This window comes from Dysidea avara, chromosome 15 (assembly GCF_963678975.1).
Source record: "Dysidea avara chromosome 15, odDysAvar1.4, whole genome shotgun sequence".
Classification (NCBI taxonomy): domain Eukaryota; kingdom Metazoa; phylum Porifera; class Demospongiae; order Dictyoceratida; family Dysideidae; genus Dysidea; species Dysidea avara.
Window position 1 is genome coordinate 12,465,118 of NC_089286.1, and position 15,432 is coordinate 12,480,549.

General features: G+C 37.3%; 1 protein-coding gene and 1 long non-coding RNA gene across 2 annotated transcripts; one reads left to right on the forward strand and one right to left on the reverse strand.

Annotated features, from left to right (window-relative positions):
- Window positions 1–1,615: 1,615 nt before the first annotated feature.
- LOC136245046 (uncharacterized) lies at window positions 1,616–3,734 on the forward strand. Its single transcript, XR_010695708.1, has 3 exons — window positions 1,616–1,693; window positions 1,757–1,853; window positions 3,411–3,734. It is a non-coding gene; the product is annotated as an uncharacterized lncRNA (long non-coding RNA).
- A 2,858-nt stretch (window positions 3,735–6,592) lies between these two features.
- Window positions 6,593–8,803, reverse strand: LOC136245300 (uncharacterized). The gene is made up of 8 exons (XM_066036785.1): window positions 8,366–8,803; window positions 8,299–8,308; window positions 8,220–8,239; window positions 8,055–8,160; window positions 7,834–7,991; window positions 7,698–7,769; window positions 7,108–7,413; window positions 6,593–6,976 (listed from the first exon to the last, which is right to left on the reverse strand). Exons 1-8 carry the CDS (start codon window positions 8,801–8,803, stop codon window positions 6,593–6,595), a joined length of 1,494 nt encoding a protein of 497 aa, XP_065892857.1.
- Window positions 8,804–15,432: the final 6,629 nt, after the last annotated feature.

The window sequence follows — 15,432 nt, forward strand, 5'->3', positions numbered from 1 at the left end:
AATTGTTCAAAGTGTAATATGTCTCATTCATAAAAGTTTGTAATAGTTACTAATATGAGCAAACAATAATTATCATGTAGCTACCCATTCCTATATTTCTTGACTCTACTATGGAAACTGGCTCAGTTGGAGCAACAAGTAGATTAATGGAAGTTCGAGATACATTTCAATATGTACCTTTACTTGATGGATTGATATCTTTATTAAACAATGAAGAAATACTCACCGAAGTGAGAGCATCCTCTAACTAGCTGTATATGTACATACATAATTAATATTATTTTCAGGTAATGAGACCTCATTTTAGATCAGATGAAATAATTGGAGATTATTGTGATGCCGATCTGTACAAGTCGATCCCACTTTTCCAAGACAGTGACCACAATTTGCAAATTGTTATGTTTTATGACGAGATGGAGGTATGTGTATAAAGAATTTAGTATATACAATAACTACGTAGCTATAGTATACTTCTTACTTTGGGTTAAAAACACGCGATTTTCTATAAATTTGAGGTTTTGTCAAAGTAAGCCAATATTATAGTTTAAATTTATAAGCACCTCAACAAAATTAATGTCAAACATGGATAGGCCTTTCATTTTATATATATGCAAATGTCTCTGTAATAATGTTACTTGTCACTATCTATTGTACTATAGGTCTGCAATCCATTAGGGGCTCAAGCAGGTGTTCACAAATTAGGTAACTTATTTAGCATCATGCAGTGATGCACTTACATGTGAAACGTATAATAACTATACATGCACTGAGGCAAATAGTTCGAAGTTTCATTCGGTTTCACTACATTCAGAAGCTACTTTGTCTCTTCAAAGCTTCATTACCATGGATACTAACATGTTATACTAGTAGTATCAGGAACACTCTCAGACTCCTTGTAGGTCTCCTTGTTGCAGCTACCATTTATGTATTTTGGTATAATTACAGTGGTGTTATACTGGAGTTGCAAGAGCTTTTCCAATGTACACACTAAAAATCATTGGTTATGTTCAATAATTATTGCCATAACAATGGTATTCAGTAACACTTCCAAAAGAAGCTTCGCAGAGAGGTTTTATACATTCATGCATTCCAGCTATAATGCACATGTATTTACTTTGCAATTGGATATAACCATGCAGCTTCCAAAATCATGCTTGGCATTTATCGGTGTCATTTATAGTCATCTCTATAATATTCTACACATCATATTTTTTTGTTCTCTACAGGGCTATTTTACTATACACTTGGGAATATTCGACCTCATTTGCGGTCAACTCTTCGAGCAATTCAACTGATAGCATGTGTCACATGTGATAATGTTAAAAAGTATGGATTTGACAAGATATTGGAACCATTTATTGATGATGTGAATACCTTAAGTCAAGTAAGTGTGTCAGCTATGTATAAGCCTTCTTAATGCAATTCACACCTCAGGAAGGAATCTCAATATCTTTCAATGGGCGTGACATTCTGTTTCATGGGACTCTTCTATTAGTACTTGCTGATACTGTGGCTGCACATCAAATAGGGGGTTTTAAGGTTGGAGTTTCGTTTGCACTGAGAAAATGCTGTGATTGCTTTGCAACAAGGGAAACTATGTCATCAAAGGTATATTCTGTTCGCCACCAAAAACTACTATGTGCAAATCTTCAAGGAAAGTTTTTTGACTATGATGATCTTCAATCTGGACCAAGTAAGTGAACACACTTTATCAAATTAAGCTACATATATTATGTGCATCTTTAAATGTACGTAGGTAAATCACCTACTCTATTTGAAAATGAGTCTCGTGATGTCAAAACTTCCATCACTTTGCACTTTCCTAGTGTCTCTTCAGAAGCTTTTGTTTCAAGGTCTGTTAAATCTTCTGGATGTATTAATGCTATAGACTTGTGACCAATCCCACATCATCTCAGCCTAGATTGACAATTGCTTAGGTTACGTAGCTAATTTTGTATGCAAATTAATATTATTGTTGTTACCATTTCAAAACTCATTTCTAGGTCTAAGTGCACAGGTTGCTTCGGCAATCTACCAAAAGAAAGCAGAATACAAAAAAAATATGGGAACATGTGGTATTCTGTCATATTTAGATTTTATGCATGTATATGTATATGAATATATTCATGCTTCAGACTGTAAGTTATAGTTATATCACAGCAAGGGAATTAGAAAACCCGGACCTTACCGGACCAGACCAATTGTCAAATCTTCCAGTATGCTATTTAACACAGCAATACGCTACTCACCATGTAGCAATTTTACCAAGAATGCTGAAGCCAGAGGGGCTCGAGCTTTAGCATAGACTTTGCAAGATGAACACAAGGCGATATCATTTTTAAACAATCTATGGCCTAAACTACTTTCTGATGTATTTTACTAACATATCTATAAGGTATACTCCTGTGATACTTGCTGTACTCCACTATCTGACATGGGTACCTGCCCGAATTTATTGGAGTTCCATAGGTCCTGAAGCCATGCAAAGATAGCAGTTCCGTTTATTTTTAAGCTGGTCATGAATGACTGAGGGATAAGAATTAATGTTTGGCTATGTGCATTAACCGCCGTTGTCTATTGATTTCAAAGGAGAATTGCTTTTTAGCTTACCAATTTCTATTACGCCCTATGTGACTCTGATAAATTCATGCAGGTAGTGAAGTACAGCATGTACAACTGGAGTAACTTAATTAATACATTGGAAAGTAGTTTAGGCCAGAGTTAGGTTGTTTACCAGTGGATATCACTTCGTGTTCATCTTGTGACTCCTATGCTACAGCTCAAGCCCTGCTTCAGCATTCTTGGTAGAATTACTACATGGTGAGTAGTGTATTACTTGTTAAATAGCTTACTGGAAGATTTACATGACATTTGGTCTGGTCCGAGTTTTCAAATTCCCCATCACAGCAGGTGTAAAATATCTCAGTTATTGATATGAATCCTAGGCGAACATGTACGTGTCAATAACTGAGATACTACACCTGTTATGATATAACTGCACTTTGATGTACATGGCTTTGTATGCATGTAGCTTGCATAAATATGTTGTACTGGCACTACATTTGTATTGTTTAATTTATACTGCTGCATGTTTGTTATTAAGACTCCGTTTTGTCACAGGCAGCATGTATAATTTAGCAAATTACTGAACAATAACTACCATACAGTTCCAGTAAATTCTTTGAATTATGGCTTTGCTGGGATAATATACATACACGTAATGGAATATCTATCCATGTATAAATTATGATATAAATTTGTATAACAGACTTTGTATGCTTATGTTTGGGTTCCACATTTTGAGTTACGTCAATGGTATATGCATATTAAAGAGTCATGGGTGACTTTAAGGAATGATACTATAGAGATTATTGGTATGCATGTATGGTTGGAACTATATTTATTTATAGGCCTAACTGGATCAAAATATATGGTGAACAATATCACCGAGGTGAATTTGTGCATATGGGATGGCAACAGAATGATCTACCTGAATTTGGGAAGTTGTTGGACATAATTATTGCTGGAGGATTTCCATTTTTCCAAGTGGAAAAATATGAAACAGTGGGTATTAATAGTCACATTCTTGGATACCTGATCCGTCATTCCTATACCACAACCTGTGTTCATGCATCTATGCTTCCATACAAGAATACGTTTACTGCACACTCATATATTGCCGATAGAAGACTATATATTGTTCTTAAATCACATTTAGAGCAATTTACAATGTAAAGGCCAATGATTGTTACAAAGTGTAAATAAATGTTGTTAATGATTTTATTACTAATTGTTACAGATATAGGCATTAATGTAATACTCTAATGTTAATTCTACATTTCATATATTACTGTGATAGAGATTTGTAATAAGTACAACCTTTTGCTATTGTTACTCAAGGGATGTGTTATTGTAATAAACTGATGTTATTTCTACATTTCATATGTTACTGAGGCAGAGATTTATACTAAGTACAACCTTTTGCTATTGTTACACATGGGCCGTGTTATTGTAATAAACTAATGTTATATCTACATTTCATATATTACTGTGACAGAGATTTGTAATAAGTACAACCTTTTGCTATTGTTACACATGGGCTGTGTTATTGTAATAAACTAATGTTATATCTACATTTCATATGTTACTGAGGCAGAGATTTGTACTAAGTACAACCTTTTGCTATTGTTATCCATGGGCTGTGTTATTGTAATAAACTGATGTTATTTCTACATTTCATATGTTACTGAGGCAGAGATTTGTACTAAGTACAACCTTTTGCTATTGTTACACATGGGCCGTGTTATTGTAATAAACTAATGTTATATCTACATTTCATATATTACTGTGACAGAGATTTGTAATAAGTACAACCTTTTGTTACACATGGGCTGTGTTATTGTAATAAACTAATGTTATATCTACATTTCATATGTTACTGAGGCAGAGATTTGTACTAAGTACAACCTTTTGCTATTGTTATCCATGGGCTGTGTTATTGTAATAAACTGATGTTATTTCTACATTTCATATGTTACAGAGGCAGAGATTTGTACTAAGTACAACCTTTTGCTATTGTTACACATGGGCCGTGTTATTGTAATAAACTAATGTTATATTTACATTTCATATATTACTGTGACAGAGATTTGTAATAAGTACAACCTTTTGCTATTGTTACACATGGGCTGTGTTATTGTAATAAACTAATGTTATTTCTACATTTCATATTTTACTGAGACAAAGATTTGTACTAAGTACAACGTTTTGCTGTTTTGGGTAACCTCCAGCCAAATTTCACCATTTACAGAGTAACAGAAAAGTAACCAGCTTAAAAGATGCAAGTTGTATATTATGCACGAGAGGGTAGAATGGATTTGACAAGTAGCATCATATGTGGTAACCATGTAACTGGGTAACCTCCAGCAATATTTCACCATTTACAGAGACAGAAAAGTAACCGGCTGAAATGAAGATGTAAGTTGCATAACATGCATGTGAGTGTACAATGGATTTGACAAGTAGCATCATATGTGGTAACCATGTAACTGGGTAACTTCCAGCCAAATTTCACCATTTACAGAGTAACAGAAAAGTAACCAGCTTAAAAGATGCAAGTTGTATACAATGCACGTGAGGGTAGAATGGATTTGACAAGTAGCATCATATGTGGTAACCATGTAGCTGGGTAACTCTCAGCCAAATTTCATTATTTCTAGAGTAACAGAAAAGTAACCAGCTGAAATAAAGATGTAAGTTGTATACCATGCATGTGAGTGTAGAATGGATTTGACAAGTAGCATCATATGTGGTAACCATGTAACCATCTTAAAAGATGCAAGTTGTATAACATGTATGTGAGTGTAGAATGGTTTTGACAAGTAGCATCATATGTGGTAACCATGTAACTGGGTAACTCCCAGCCAAATTTCATCATTTACAGAGTAACAGAAAAGTAACCAGCTTAAAATATGCAAGTTGTATACTATGCATGTGGGGGTAGAATGGATTTGACAAGTAGCATCATATGTGGTAACCATGTAACTGGGTAACCTCCAGCCAAATTTCACCATTTACAGAGTAACAGAAAAGTAACCAGCTTAAAAGATGCAAGTTGTATACAATGCAGGTGAGGGTAGAATGGATTTGACAAGTAGCATCATATGTGGTAACCATGTAACTGGGTAATTCCCAGCCAAATTTCACCATTTACAGAGTAACAGAAAAGTAACCAGCTGAAATAAAGATACAAGTTGTATACCATACACGTGACGGTAGAATGGATTTGACAAGTAGCATCATATGCGGTAACCATGTAACTGGGTAACCTCCAGCCAAATTTCACCATTTACAGAGTAACAGAAAAGTAACTAGCTTAAAAGATGCAAGTTGTATACAATGCACGTGAGGGTAGAATGGATTTGACAAGTAGCTTCATACGTGGTAACCATGTAAAACACAGTGGAATTAATTTTGTCATAGTCTAATTTAATTGCCATAAAACTGCATGAAATTGCTTGTCCAACCAAAATACATAAACACTTTTTGTGAAAATTCTTGAGGGGTATTCAAGGAATCGTCAAAAACTACTGATCGCTTTTAATGATGCTTACTGTTATACTGAAATTCTTGAGTACCCTGGTTAAAACCATTGCAGATATTGTCAGATTCTTGAGAGTGCATGCTTAGAAAAATAGTATTTTCTTGAGTCCCTAGTAAAACTGATTCAGAGTTAATCTAGATCCTTGAGAGCTATTCTGTCCAAAATACCTAAATGTTTTAGTCCCAAGTTGAACGGACTATAAATTTAAGTCCTTTGTTTCAACTCGGGACTCAAATTTGAGTCCTGTGTTGAAACAAAGGACTCAAGTTTGAGTCCCGTGTTGAAACAAAGGACTCAAATTTGAGTCCCTAGTTGAAACAAAGGACTCAAATTTGAGTCCCCAGTTGAAACAATACAACAGTACAGTTCCAATCAGCATATTTTGACAACTACGTACAGACAGCATGAAACAGAATCACCGAACTACATACAGTAGTCTAACAACTAGGTACAGACAGCATGAAACAAAAACAGTGAAAAGTGCATAGCTTAATTGTCACTACGTAATTGTTGGTAAGCCAACTTCAATTTCTCTCTTGTAGCAGCTAGAAGTCTACTACTAGCACTAAGAACAATTGGAAATAGTACAGCACTTATGGGCACCCTCTCTTTCCAAGTTTCTCCTCTTCTTTGCTTCCACAATTTCCAGGGCTCATGGTAGGCACCTACCATCCACTCAACCTCTACCTCCTCAGAATTATTCCCTGGAGTAGTAGTTACTTTCCCAATTTGAGGTTCCTCTTCCTCATATTGTTGCAAGTAGCATGCAACAATGGCACCTGACTCAATAGCTGAAGCTGTCTCAACTGGTATAGGCACATCACTAGAAGAGACAGCATTGTCTGTGGTTGTCTCCGTATGTCTCACTGTTATCTAGAAAACATGTATACATATACCTATGTAAATACTTTAATAACACTTTCAGTCAGTAATACAATATGGTTCAAAAGCAGCCTAAAAATAAATTACTAAACCTTATGTTTAGACATTACAATTACAATTACTTGTTTGGGGGTAGCTGTTTCCTTTGCAACCAATAATGAAGTTTCACGGCTAACACCTTGTTCGCTGCTTTCTTGCTGCTGAGATGAGAGAACAGCAGTTCTGTGAAGAACAGGTAGCTCCCACTTCAATGAATTTGAGCTGGTTAACATCACAGGATTAGTTTCTTTAAAATGTTCCCAGTTTTCACGAGCAGACAATGATAAATATGGCATGTACTTGGGGAGATCTTGATAAAAACGATTAAGGTCAACCTTCTCACAGCTAGGCACAACCTGAGCTCCCTCGTTAGTAACATCAGGAGTACCCTGCAGTATATAACAAGTTGACTACATCTAAAAAACCAGGCTTACAGTTAATATAGTAACCACTAAACTACCTACTGCAATGCAACTGCGTAATTAGTATTTCATTAATTACAAAATTGTAATTCATTAATTACCGAGTTTGTTTAGCCTATTTTTAAATTGAAATTCTTAGTCCAAAACCCATAGGCTGCTCTTGCTTTCCGCTCTCGTATGAAGCGGACAAGTATGAAGCGGAAACGACAAGGGTGAACAGGATATGGTTAGGCTAACATCAACAAACATACCGTAATCAAGTGCTGCCCTGTACCATCTGGAAGCCATGAATCTGAAGAAAACTGCTTGTAATGCATTTCCACCTATAATTGTATTTAGTTATATACATGATGTAAACCTGAAGCAACAACTGCACAACATGTATACCTTAGACGACTTCTTTGTGAACCTGAAAACATGATACTTTGAATGATGTTCTACTTTTCCTAGGAAAGGCTTCATCCATTCTTTGAAGTCCCACACACCTTCCAATATTTGAGCCTCAGGGTTGGGCTTGTAGCTGGCATGAATTTTCTGCACAAGATCTATCAAAACCATAATAATGTGTATGTATATAGTACAAAAATTGAGCTCCTGCTAATACAGACCTGGCAAAGATTCACAACCACTTTGCCGAATGGCATCAGAGATTTTTGAAAACAACTGGTCAATGTCCTCATGCGTGTGACCCACTGGCAAAAAGTTGATTTGTACCTACAATTAGAAAGAATCAAAACACAGGTAATCATATGTATAACAAATTTTGGTCTAACAGAATCTTCCATGTTTGTTACTGTTTACACACATACAGTAGATATACAGTGTATTATTCACATGTACAATCCTATGTACCAACAGCTAACTAAAATGTATAGCACAGTATAATCAATTTAGGTCCATACAAGTGAGAAGTAAATACCTTGCGAAAGATCTCCAACTGAACAAGAATAGCACAAAATGTCAAGACATACTTATTCTTGTTTTCTCTGCACGTGTTGTCCATTTGGATGTACAACACCTTGGGTAAAGCGTTAGTTGTTAGAAAATTTATCAAGGAATTCATGATGACTGTTATTGTCATGTTGCTATCATGGGGGTACTGAATGAGATCAATATAGCTATACACCAACTTCCCCGCTGGAGCTTTAGTGTGCAGAATCACTCCAGTGACATGGGTCCGAAGACGCCAAAGCGAAGATGTAGACTTTGAAATCAATTTAGTGTTTGGGAGGTTGGTTTTCGATTGGTCCATCCCATCCACTATGATTGTCAGGTACTTGTCGGGCGATGAACGTGACTTCTCTCGGTGGGAGTGGTACTTCTTACGTTCACATCTGCACATGAAGAAAGGAAACATCACTTAAGGTACACACCTAAACTCCAATATGTACAATCAAGAGTTCATAGTATAGAAGAGGAAGGGAGTGTCCAACTCCAGTATACCCTGTACAAACACACTGCTCAAAGTAACACCTCAGGCTTCTCTCAGAACAAAGGCTTGACCTTATCAACACCAATCATCACCAACCAACAGTTCTCTATCATCAGTAGAGGATAAATTTGATCAAAAGTGAACTTGACACAGTGTGCTTGTACAGGGTATACTAGAGTTGGACAATCTCTTCCTTTTCTAAATTATGAACTCTTGGTACAATTTAACCCATAAAACAGTGCAAGTTTTCACCCTTCAATGGCATACACTATAATAGAAGTTTGTTAAACCTCAAAAACATGTACAGTACATGTAAAAATGCACATATTGTGCCTGGATGTATTGTAAAAATCCATTCACTGGACTGGACTGGAACACTGGACTGGACTCAAATATTCTTAGTCCAAATATTTTTCCAAGTAAATTTGCTAATGGCTACCAAAGATTTGTGTCTCATCGAGTGATTTTCTTTTATTTTAAATTAACTGAACATATTGATCATTTGCCAAGGGGCACATGCAAGTTAGCAACAAAGGGCTGTAGGGTAAAAATAATTTCCATGTCAATAAGAAAACCCACCATATATATATATATAGTGAATTCATGCTATACCAGTGTACAGTGCAGATTTCACCAGGATATGTAGTATAGCTTGAGGACAAAATACAACAACTTAGGTACAGTGTATAAAAGAATTAAAGCCGCAAATGAAATAATTGCTGAATACTTAACAGGAAGTATCCCTTTTTGACCCACGTATGTATGTGTATATTGCAACAAGGTACCCAAGACAGCTAGTGGTGGACAGCTAAATTATTGTTGTTGAGAAATTTCTAGGAACAAACACTAAGTAAGTGCATATATGGCAATGGCACTATGGAGAACAAAAGTAGTCGTGTGAACTGGAATTCTGATTATGTTCTGCGATTTTGTGTATAAACAAATGATAAATACTTGTTAGGACAAGCATGAGTAATTCTTGTTGGCTTCATCAATAGTGAGCAAAAATAATCTGAGTCCAGTAGTCCAGGTGAATGGATACACGCAAAAATGATGACAATTGGGCTGATTGTGAAAGAAGGTATAATATATATTTACACACACATATTCTATCAACATAATATATATGCTTATGCACGTTCATCAATGTACTGTAAATACTCAGTTCAAGTGGAAATTATAACAATTTGATGTATACCGCTATGGATTCAAAAAAGGATGTTGCAAAGCATGGCTAGCTGTGATTCGTGTAAATGGATTCAAGTCCAGACACTTTTCTAACAAATCATAGGCTACAGCAGGAGCAAAGTCAGGAGTATGTTTGTATGATCCTTCGAATATTGATGGAGGAAACTGTTCTGCAAATTCAAGTAGCTGAGAATGGTCTGTAGCAAACTGAACTGCATTCAGTCTATCAGGAACATTTTCTACCTTACACTGTGTACCAGCATTTGTATCTCTGAGCAAAGCTGATCGACTCTGTCTTAAAGTTTCACAAAGGTGTGATAGATTTTGTGGATAGATAGTTGGTGAACATGTGAATTCTTTGTGCAAACACTTGGCAACACTTGTACTTTTTTCTGAGCCAAACAGAGTAGTAATTTCCATCATAGCTATGAGGTCACTGGGAGCCTTAAAAAATGGATATTTACAGCTCAAAAGACAAAGAAAAGTTACTCCAGCAGACCAAATGTCTATAGCAGTTGTTTGCTGAGGATACTTCAACAGAACTTCAGGTGCCCTGAAGCCTGGTGTGCCACTTTTTGCTGATACTTGGGGTGGACGTTGACAACATGTGCGGCAGATTTCATTTTCGTGATGTTCACACCTATTATGTCTTACTGAAAGAGTCATCTTAGCATCAATCTGAGCAAGTCCAAAGTCTATCAATCTAAATTTCCTCTTTTTGCAGTTATATAGGCAGTTACTTGGTTTTATGTCACGATGTATGATTCCTAGTTCATGCACAGCAACCAAAGCTGTAAACAAGGCCTTCATATAATCTTGAATTTCATTTAGAGTGAGGGTGGAAACATAATTTCTGAAAGAATCGTGTTCAAAGAATGGCATTACTAAAGCAACGTGACTGTTATAGCGCACAAAAGTTTCTAGTGAAACAACATTATTGCAATCATTTAAAAGTAAAAGGCACTTGATTTCTTTTTCTATTCTTTGAGGGGCACATGTAGGAAGGATATACTTCAATGCATACAGGGTGCTTGGACATTCTCGCAAGGAAGCTAGAAAAACACGACCGAATGTACCTTGTGCAATTTTGGATTTAATATTAAAAGTTGCTTGAATTATTGGAATTTGATTAATGAGACTTTTGTTGCAACCACAAGAGAAGATTCCTTTTGTAGTGGCCACACAAGAACACTGATTATCTGATGGCATCACACAGGGCAAAACATTCTCACTACAATTAAAAACAAAACAGAAGGGTGTATGACGATGCACATACACTAACAAAATAAAACTTACTCCACTCGGTCAGTGTGTTGTTTCAGCATCTCCTTAAGTTGTGCTTGCTTAGACTTGTCTAAACAATTTTTGCGCTCCAACTTGATCTTCACACATATGTCGCATTTGGCAAATCTATTTTGCTACATGAAGACACAAAACATAACTCAATTATGCAGGGACAAAAAGAAGATACAAGAACCTAGCACTTCAGATATTGCATCCGGTCACCGATCAAATTAAAGTACCTGTCCATCCACGCCACAGCTGCTTCAGTCTTTGTGTTCTGTCTCTTTTTGCCGGAGTTTCCGTGCTCTAAAGCCGTAGTCCTGTCATGAAATAAAATCTGACTTTGCATCCGCTGTATTTTACGATGGGAAACAGAAAAGAGTTTGCACCAAGCTCTTTGGCAAACTTCCCTTCCAGCAACAAAGAATTTGGTTGCAATCGCCCCCTTGGTGCTTTCAGAGCTATTCTCACGGAGCTTGTTGAATAGCCACTTCTTTCGGTGAGTGCTCCTTTTGCATTGGTCATACTCACTTTTATATGACATGACATTCTGTACTGTCAGGTGACGAAGACAGCTTTTGTCACAGCACGCGGATACCATAAGTTTTCCTATCTTTGCCAATTCCTCGTCTACATTATCCTCCCCACAACTCTCATCACTAAGCGAGCAATCGCTTAACGTTCTGTTGTCATCGTTAGAGGGTTGGCACACAGGTTCGGTAAGATCGAAGGAGCCTTGCGTATCTTCAGATGGGAAAAGGTATTCTCCTTCGCAGGCGTACTCACTAACAGTTTCATCTTCGCTAGGAAATATCCCATCCTGTCCGCTGGAATATCCATCTAATTCTTCTTCATCGCCAAGTGCATCTTCGCGACAACGTTTTCTTTGCGGTGATCCGCAGTCGGCCATTTCAACACGTGTTTCAGGTCAAGTTCGTTTGTGATCACGTGAAATTTCATGATCACGTGATATTTCAGAATGAACTCCACTGGACTCGGCTAGACTTGCTTTGCAATCGCCATGACTCGTCCGAAACGTTGGTTCCTCGAGAAAGATGGGGAAACGTCTGTGGTGATCAAGAACGTCGATGGTTTGATTAAAAAACCAAATGCAGCGCGACCACTTGGGAAGATTATTCAGGTACGTAACTAGCCACGTAGCTATGACATTTTCGTGTAATGCCATGTATTCAATACTTTATTTTGTCTGAAGCTGAAATATAGTCTTGGTGCGCATTAATAAAATATTAACTCGTGTTTATTGGATTAAAGTAACTTATTGTTTCAGGCAATGGCTGCAGCTCCTGGAAAGTATTCGGAAAACTCTATTGAGGTATAAAGTTGTTGTTTGTTTACCTTTGTATTATGTACACTTCATTTTCCCACTTTTAGTTCAAATGTGTCAATGGCCGCATTGTCTTGGCATTGAATTATCACCAGTGGAATACTTCCCTCATTGCAGAGATTATGCCCTTTGATGATTTCATTCATGAAGTCAATGGATTAGTTGGAGAAGTTATGGATGCCACTTTGACCACCCCCGTTATCACCGAGAGAAGTGAACAGCCTGGTACATCAACTTCTAGTGCATCTCCGTGAACCCCAACTATCCGGAAAAGAAGTCAGCAAGTGACATTGCAATCACCATCGAAGAGGTGCAAACACATCACGGACATCATCGATGAAGATATTGAAAGGCACAAGAAAGGTACCTTGTTATACTATTTTAAGGTGCATTCCAAAGGGACTACTTATTTTCAAGAGCTAAGAATGTGGATCATTAAATGTGACCAGATTTGTAAAAAGGTACCGAATCTACACAAAAATCAAAATCGATTCAACTTTTCACTGCCAATCAATAGGTGTACTCTTAGGCTATTGATTTCGATTTCCACACCATTTCTACCCTACCCAGTCTGCTTTCTTGAGCCGTGTTTCTGGGCACTGTACAAATCAAGGGCTGTGCTCTGGCGCCCTGGGACAGCACCGTCGTAGCTGGGGACTGTGTTAAAGGTGGGAAGAACCAAGAAGAGTTGGCTTGAAGCTTGCTAAGCTCATTTGAAGGTGTGTGAAGAGCTCCCACTGGACTCAATTTGTGCCAGTGACCTTTACTCGTCTTTTTCCTCCATTTATTGCTCCTATAAGTAGCTCACCCACCTCCCTTATTCTACCACTTGTAATAGTATTACACCTCAAAAAAATCTCACCAGAAAGTTCAAATGTGGTACCTTTTCGCTAATCGGGTCACAAATCTTGTTATTGTATATGTCACTTTTCAAGGCCTCTGTCGATAATCTATCATATATGCAATCAACCTTGTGCAACATGAAGCAGGATGTTTGTTATACACTCTATAATGTATGTAAATATGTTGGCCTTTTAATTCTGTTTATGGTGCTATGTATTACTCATCCAGGTCTGTTTAGGATTCCCGTATCTCAGCTTGTTGAACCTCCACGGGACTCACAATTACTCAGAGACTGACAAAGTTTTTGTCAAAAATTTGAAAACCAAGATGCTCTCCGACCCCTCAGCTCCAGGAGCTACCCCGATGGCTGTGTTATGTAAAGATGTGTCCTTCTCAGCTTTTAATGAAAAACACGTCAATGTTTACAAGTATGAGGTACTTGGTGGTATGCACAGCTTCCGGGCCAAGTATGACCTAATGAAGGATTACCCTGAAAATCCATTCTTCAGTGAGGCTTTAGCTGAAGCACACATTGATTTATCCGATGAGCAAGCGTTAAGGCTGGCTCAACGTCACAATGCAAACTCTCACTATATCCATAAAATTACACACAGGGATTTGGTATGTACATATGTTTTGTGTTCTTATGTAGAGTACTATGTGCATGCATGTACGTATGTCATTCTTGTGTTTTAATTTAAACTTGCCTGGTTAAGTGAAATTAGTTGCTTAAACTGTTTGTTTGCATGCATGTCTGCCCATTGTTAGTATTCATTACCAGACATTTTTTCATTTATCAAAATGGCAAGCTTTGTTTACGGTGTGGTGGCATCTTTTTAGGTCAATGCATGTCGAGCCAGATTATACAGACTGTCACGACAAGAGAGTAGCGGTGAGACACCAGTGCCGACTGTTGAATGGAAAGAATCATGTAAAAAGGCAATTATACCTGATGTAAGTAAACTGTCTTATCAAAAGCTATTCTTGAATATGATCTATTGTATAGGACATTTCAGCTACACACCGTGACGCCATCCTTCACCAGGCATCATTGTCTAAGGATGTTTGGACTTTGGCTACGGAAGTAATGAATGCTTTTGAAAAGGGAAAATTAAAGGATCAGAAATTAAAGACAACTGGATTGGCCAAACCCGAATTTAAGCAACAGTACTTAGCTCCTATTAGATGCCTGGAAAATGCTGAACAGACACTACTTCTCACTCGGTGTAAGAACAAAGAGATTTCTTTGGCAGAACTAAAGAAAGAAGCAAACTCATTCAAACAACTGGCCACACTGAAGAAAAACTTTGTTAAGCTGACCAACTCGACAAGCTGGGATGATGCTGTAGCTAAATTTCCTCTTTTTGCATGTGAGGTGGAGCTAAGGAAATTTACTTTGTTGGACCTTAGCAAGGGGATTCCTTCTTCATTCGTTGACTTCTGTAAACGAGCCAAATTATCCAAAGATACTGCTGGCAGTGGTGTAAACCACCAGGCTTTTGTACAGCATGGCAAGGTGGTTGGATTCACTATTAAGGAGAAGCCTTCTGAGCTTTGTGGTGCAGTGATAACCAACAGCTTTGTAGGATTTCAAGGAGCAGACATGATTATTATACCCATTAAACCAGTAAGTGGTTGTTTCTTTAGTTTACATCTCTTATACTGCCAAAGAGATAAACACAGTTGCAGGGCTCCATACTTATATTGTATTGGGTATCTGCGAGCCAGAGGCATTTTCAATGATAAAGGCTGTCTGGGGAGGCATATTTTCATTTGTGGAAACCCTATTCTTTGCTGAAGAGTCTACCAGCAGATCAGGTTACTTTGAAAATTTAGAGAGAATTTGTGTGTATTGAATTAGCTTATATCAGTTAGCATTTTGCTTGTCAATTGT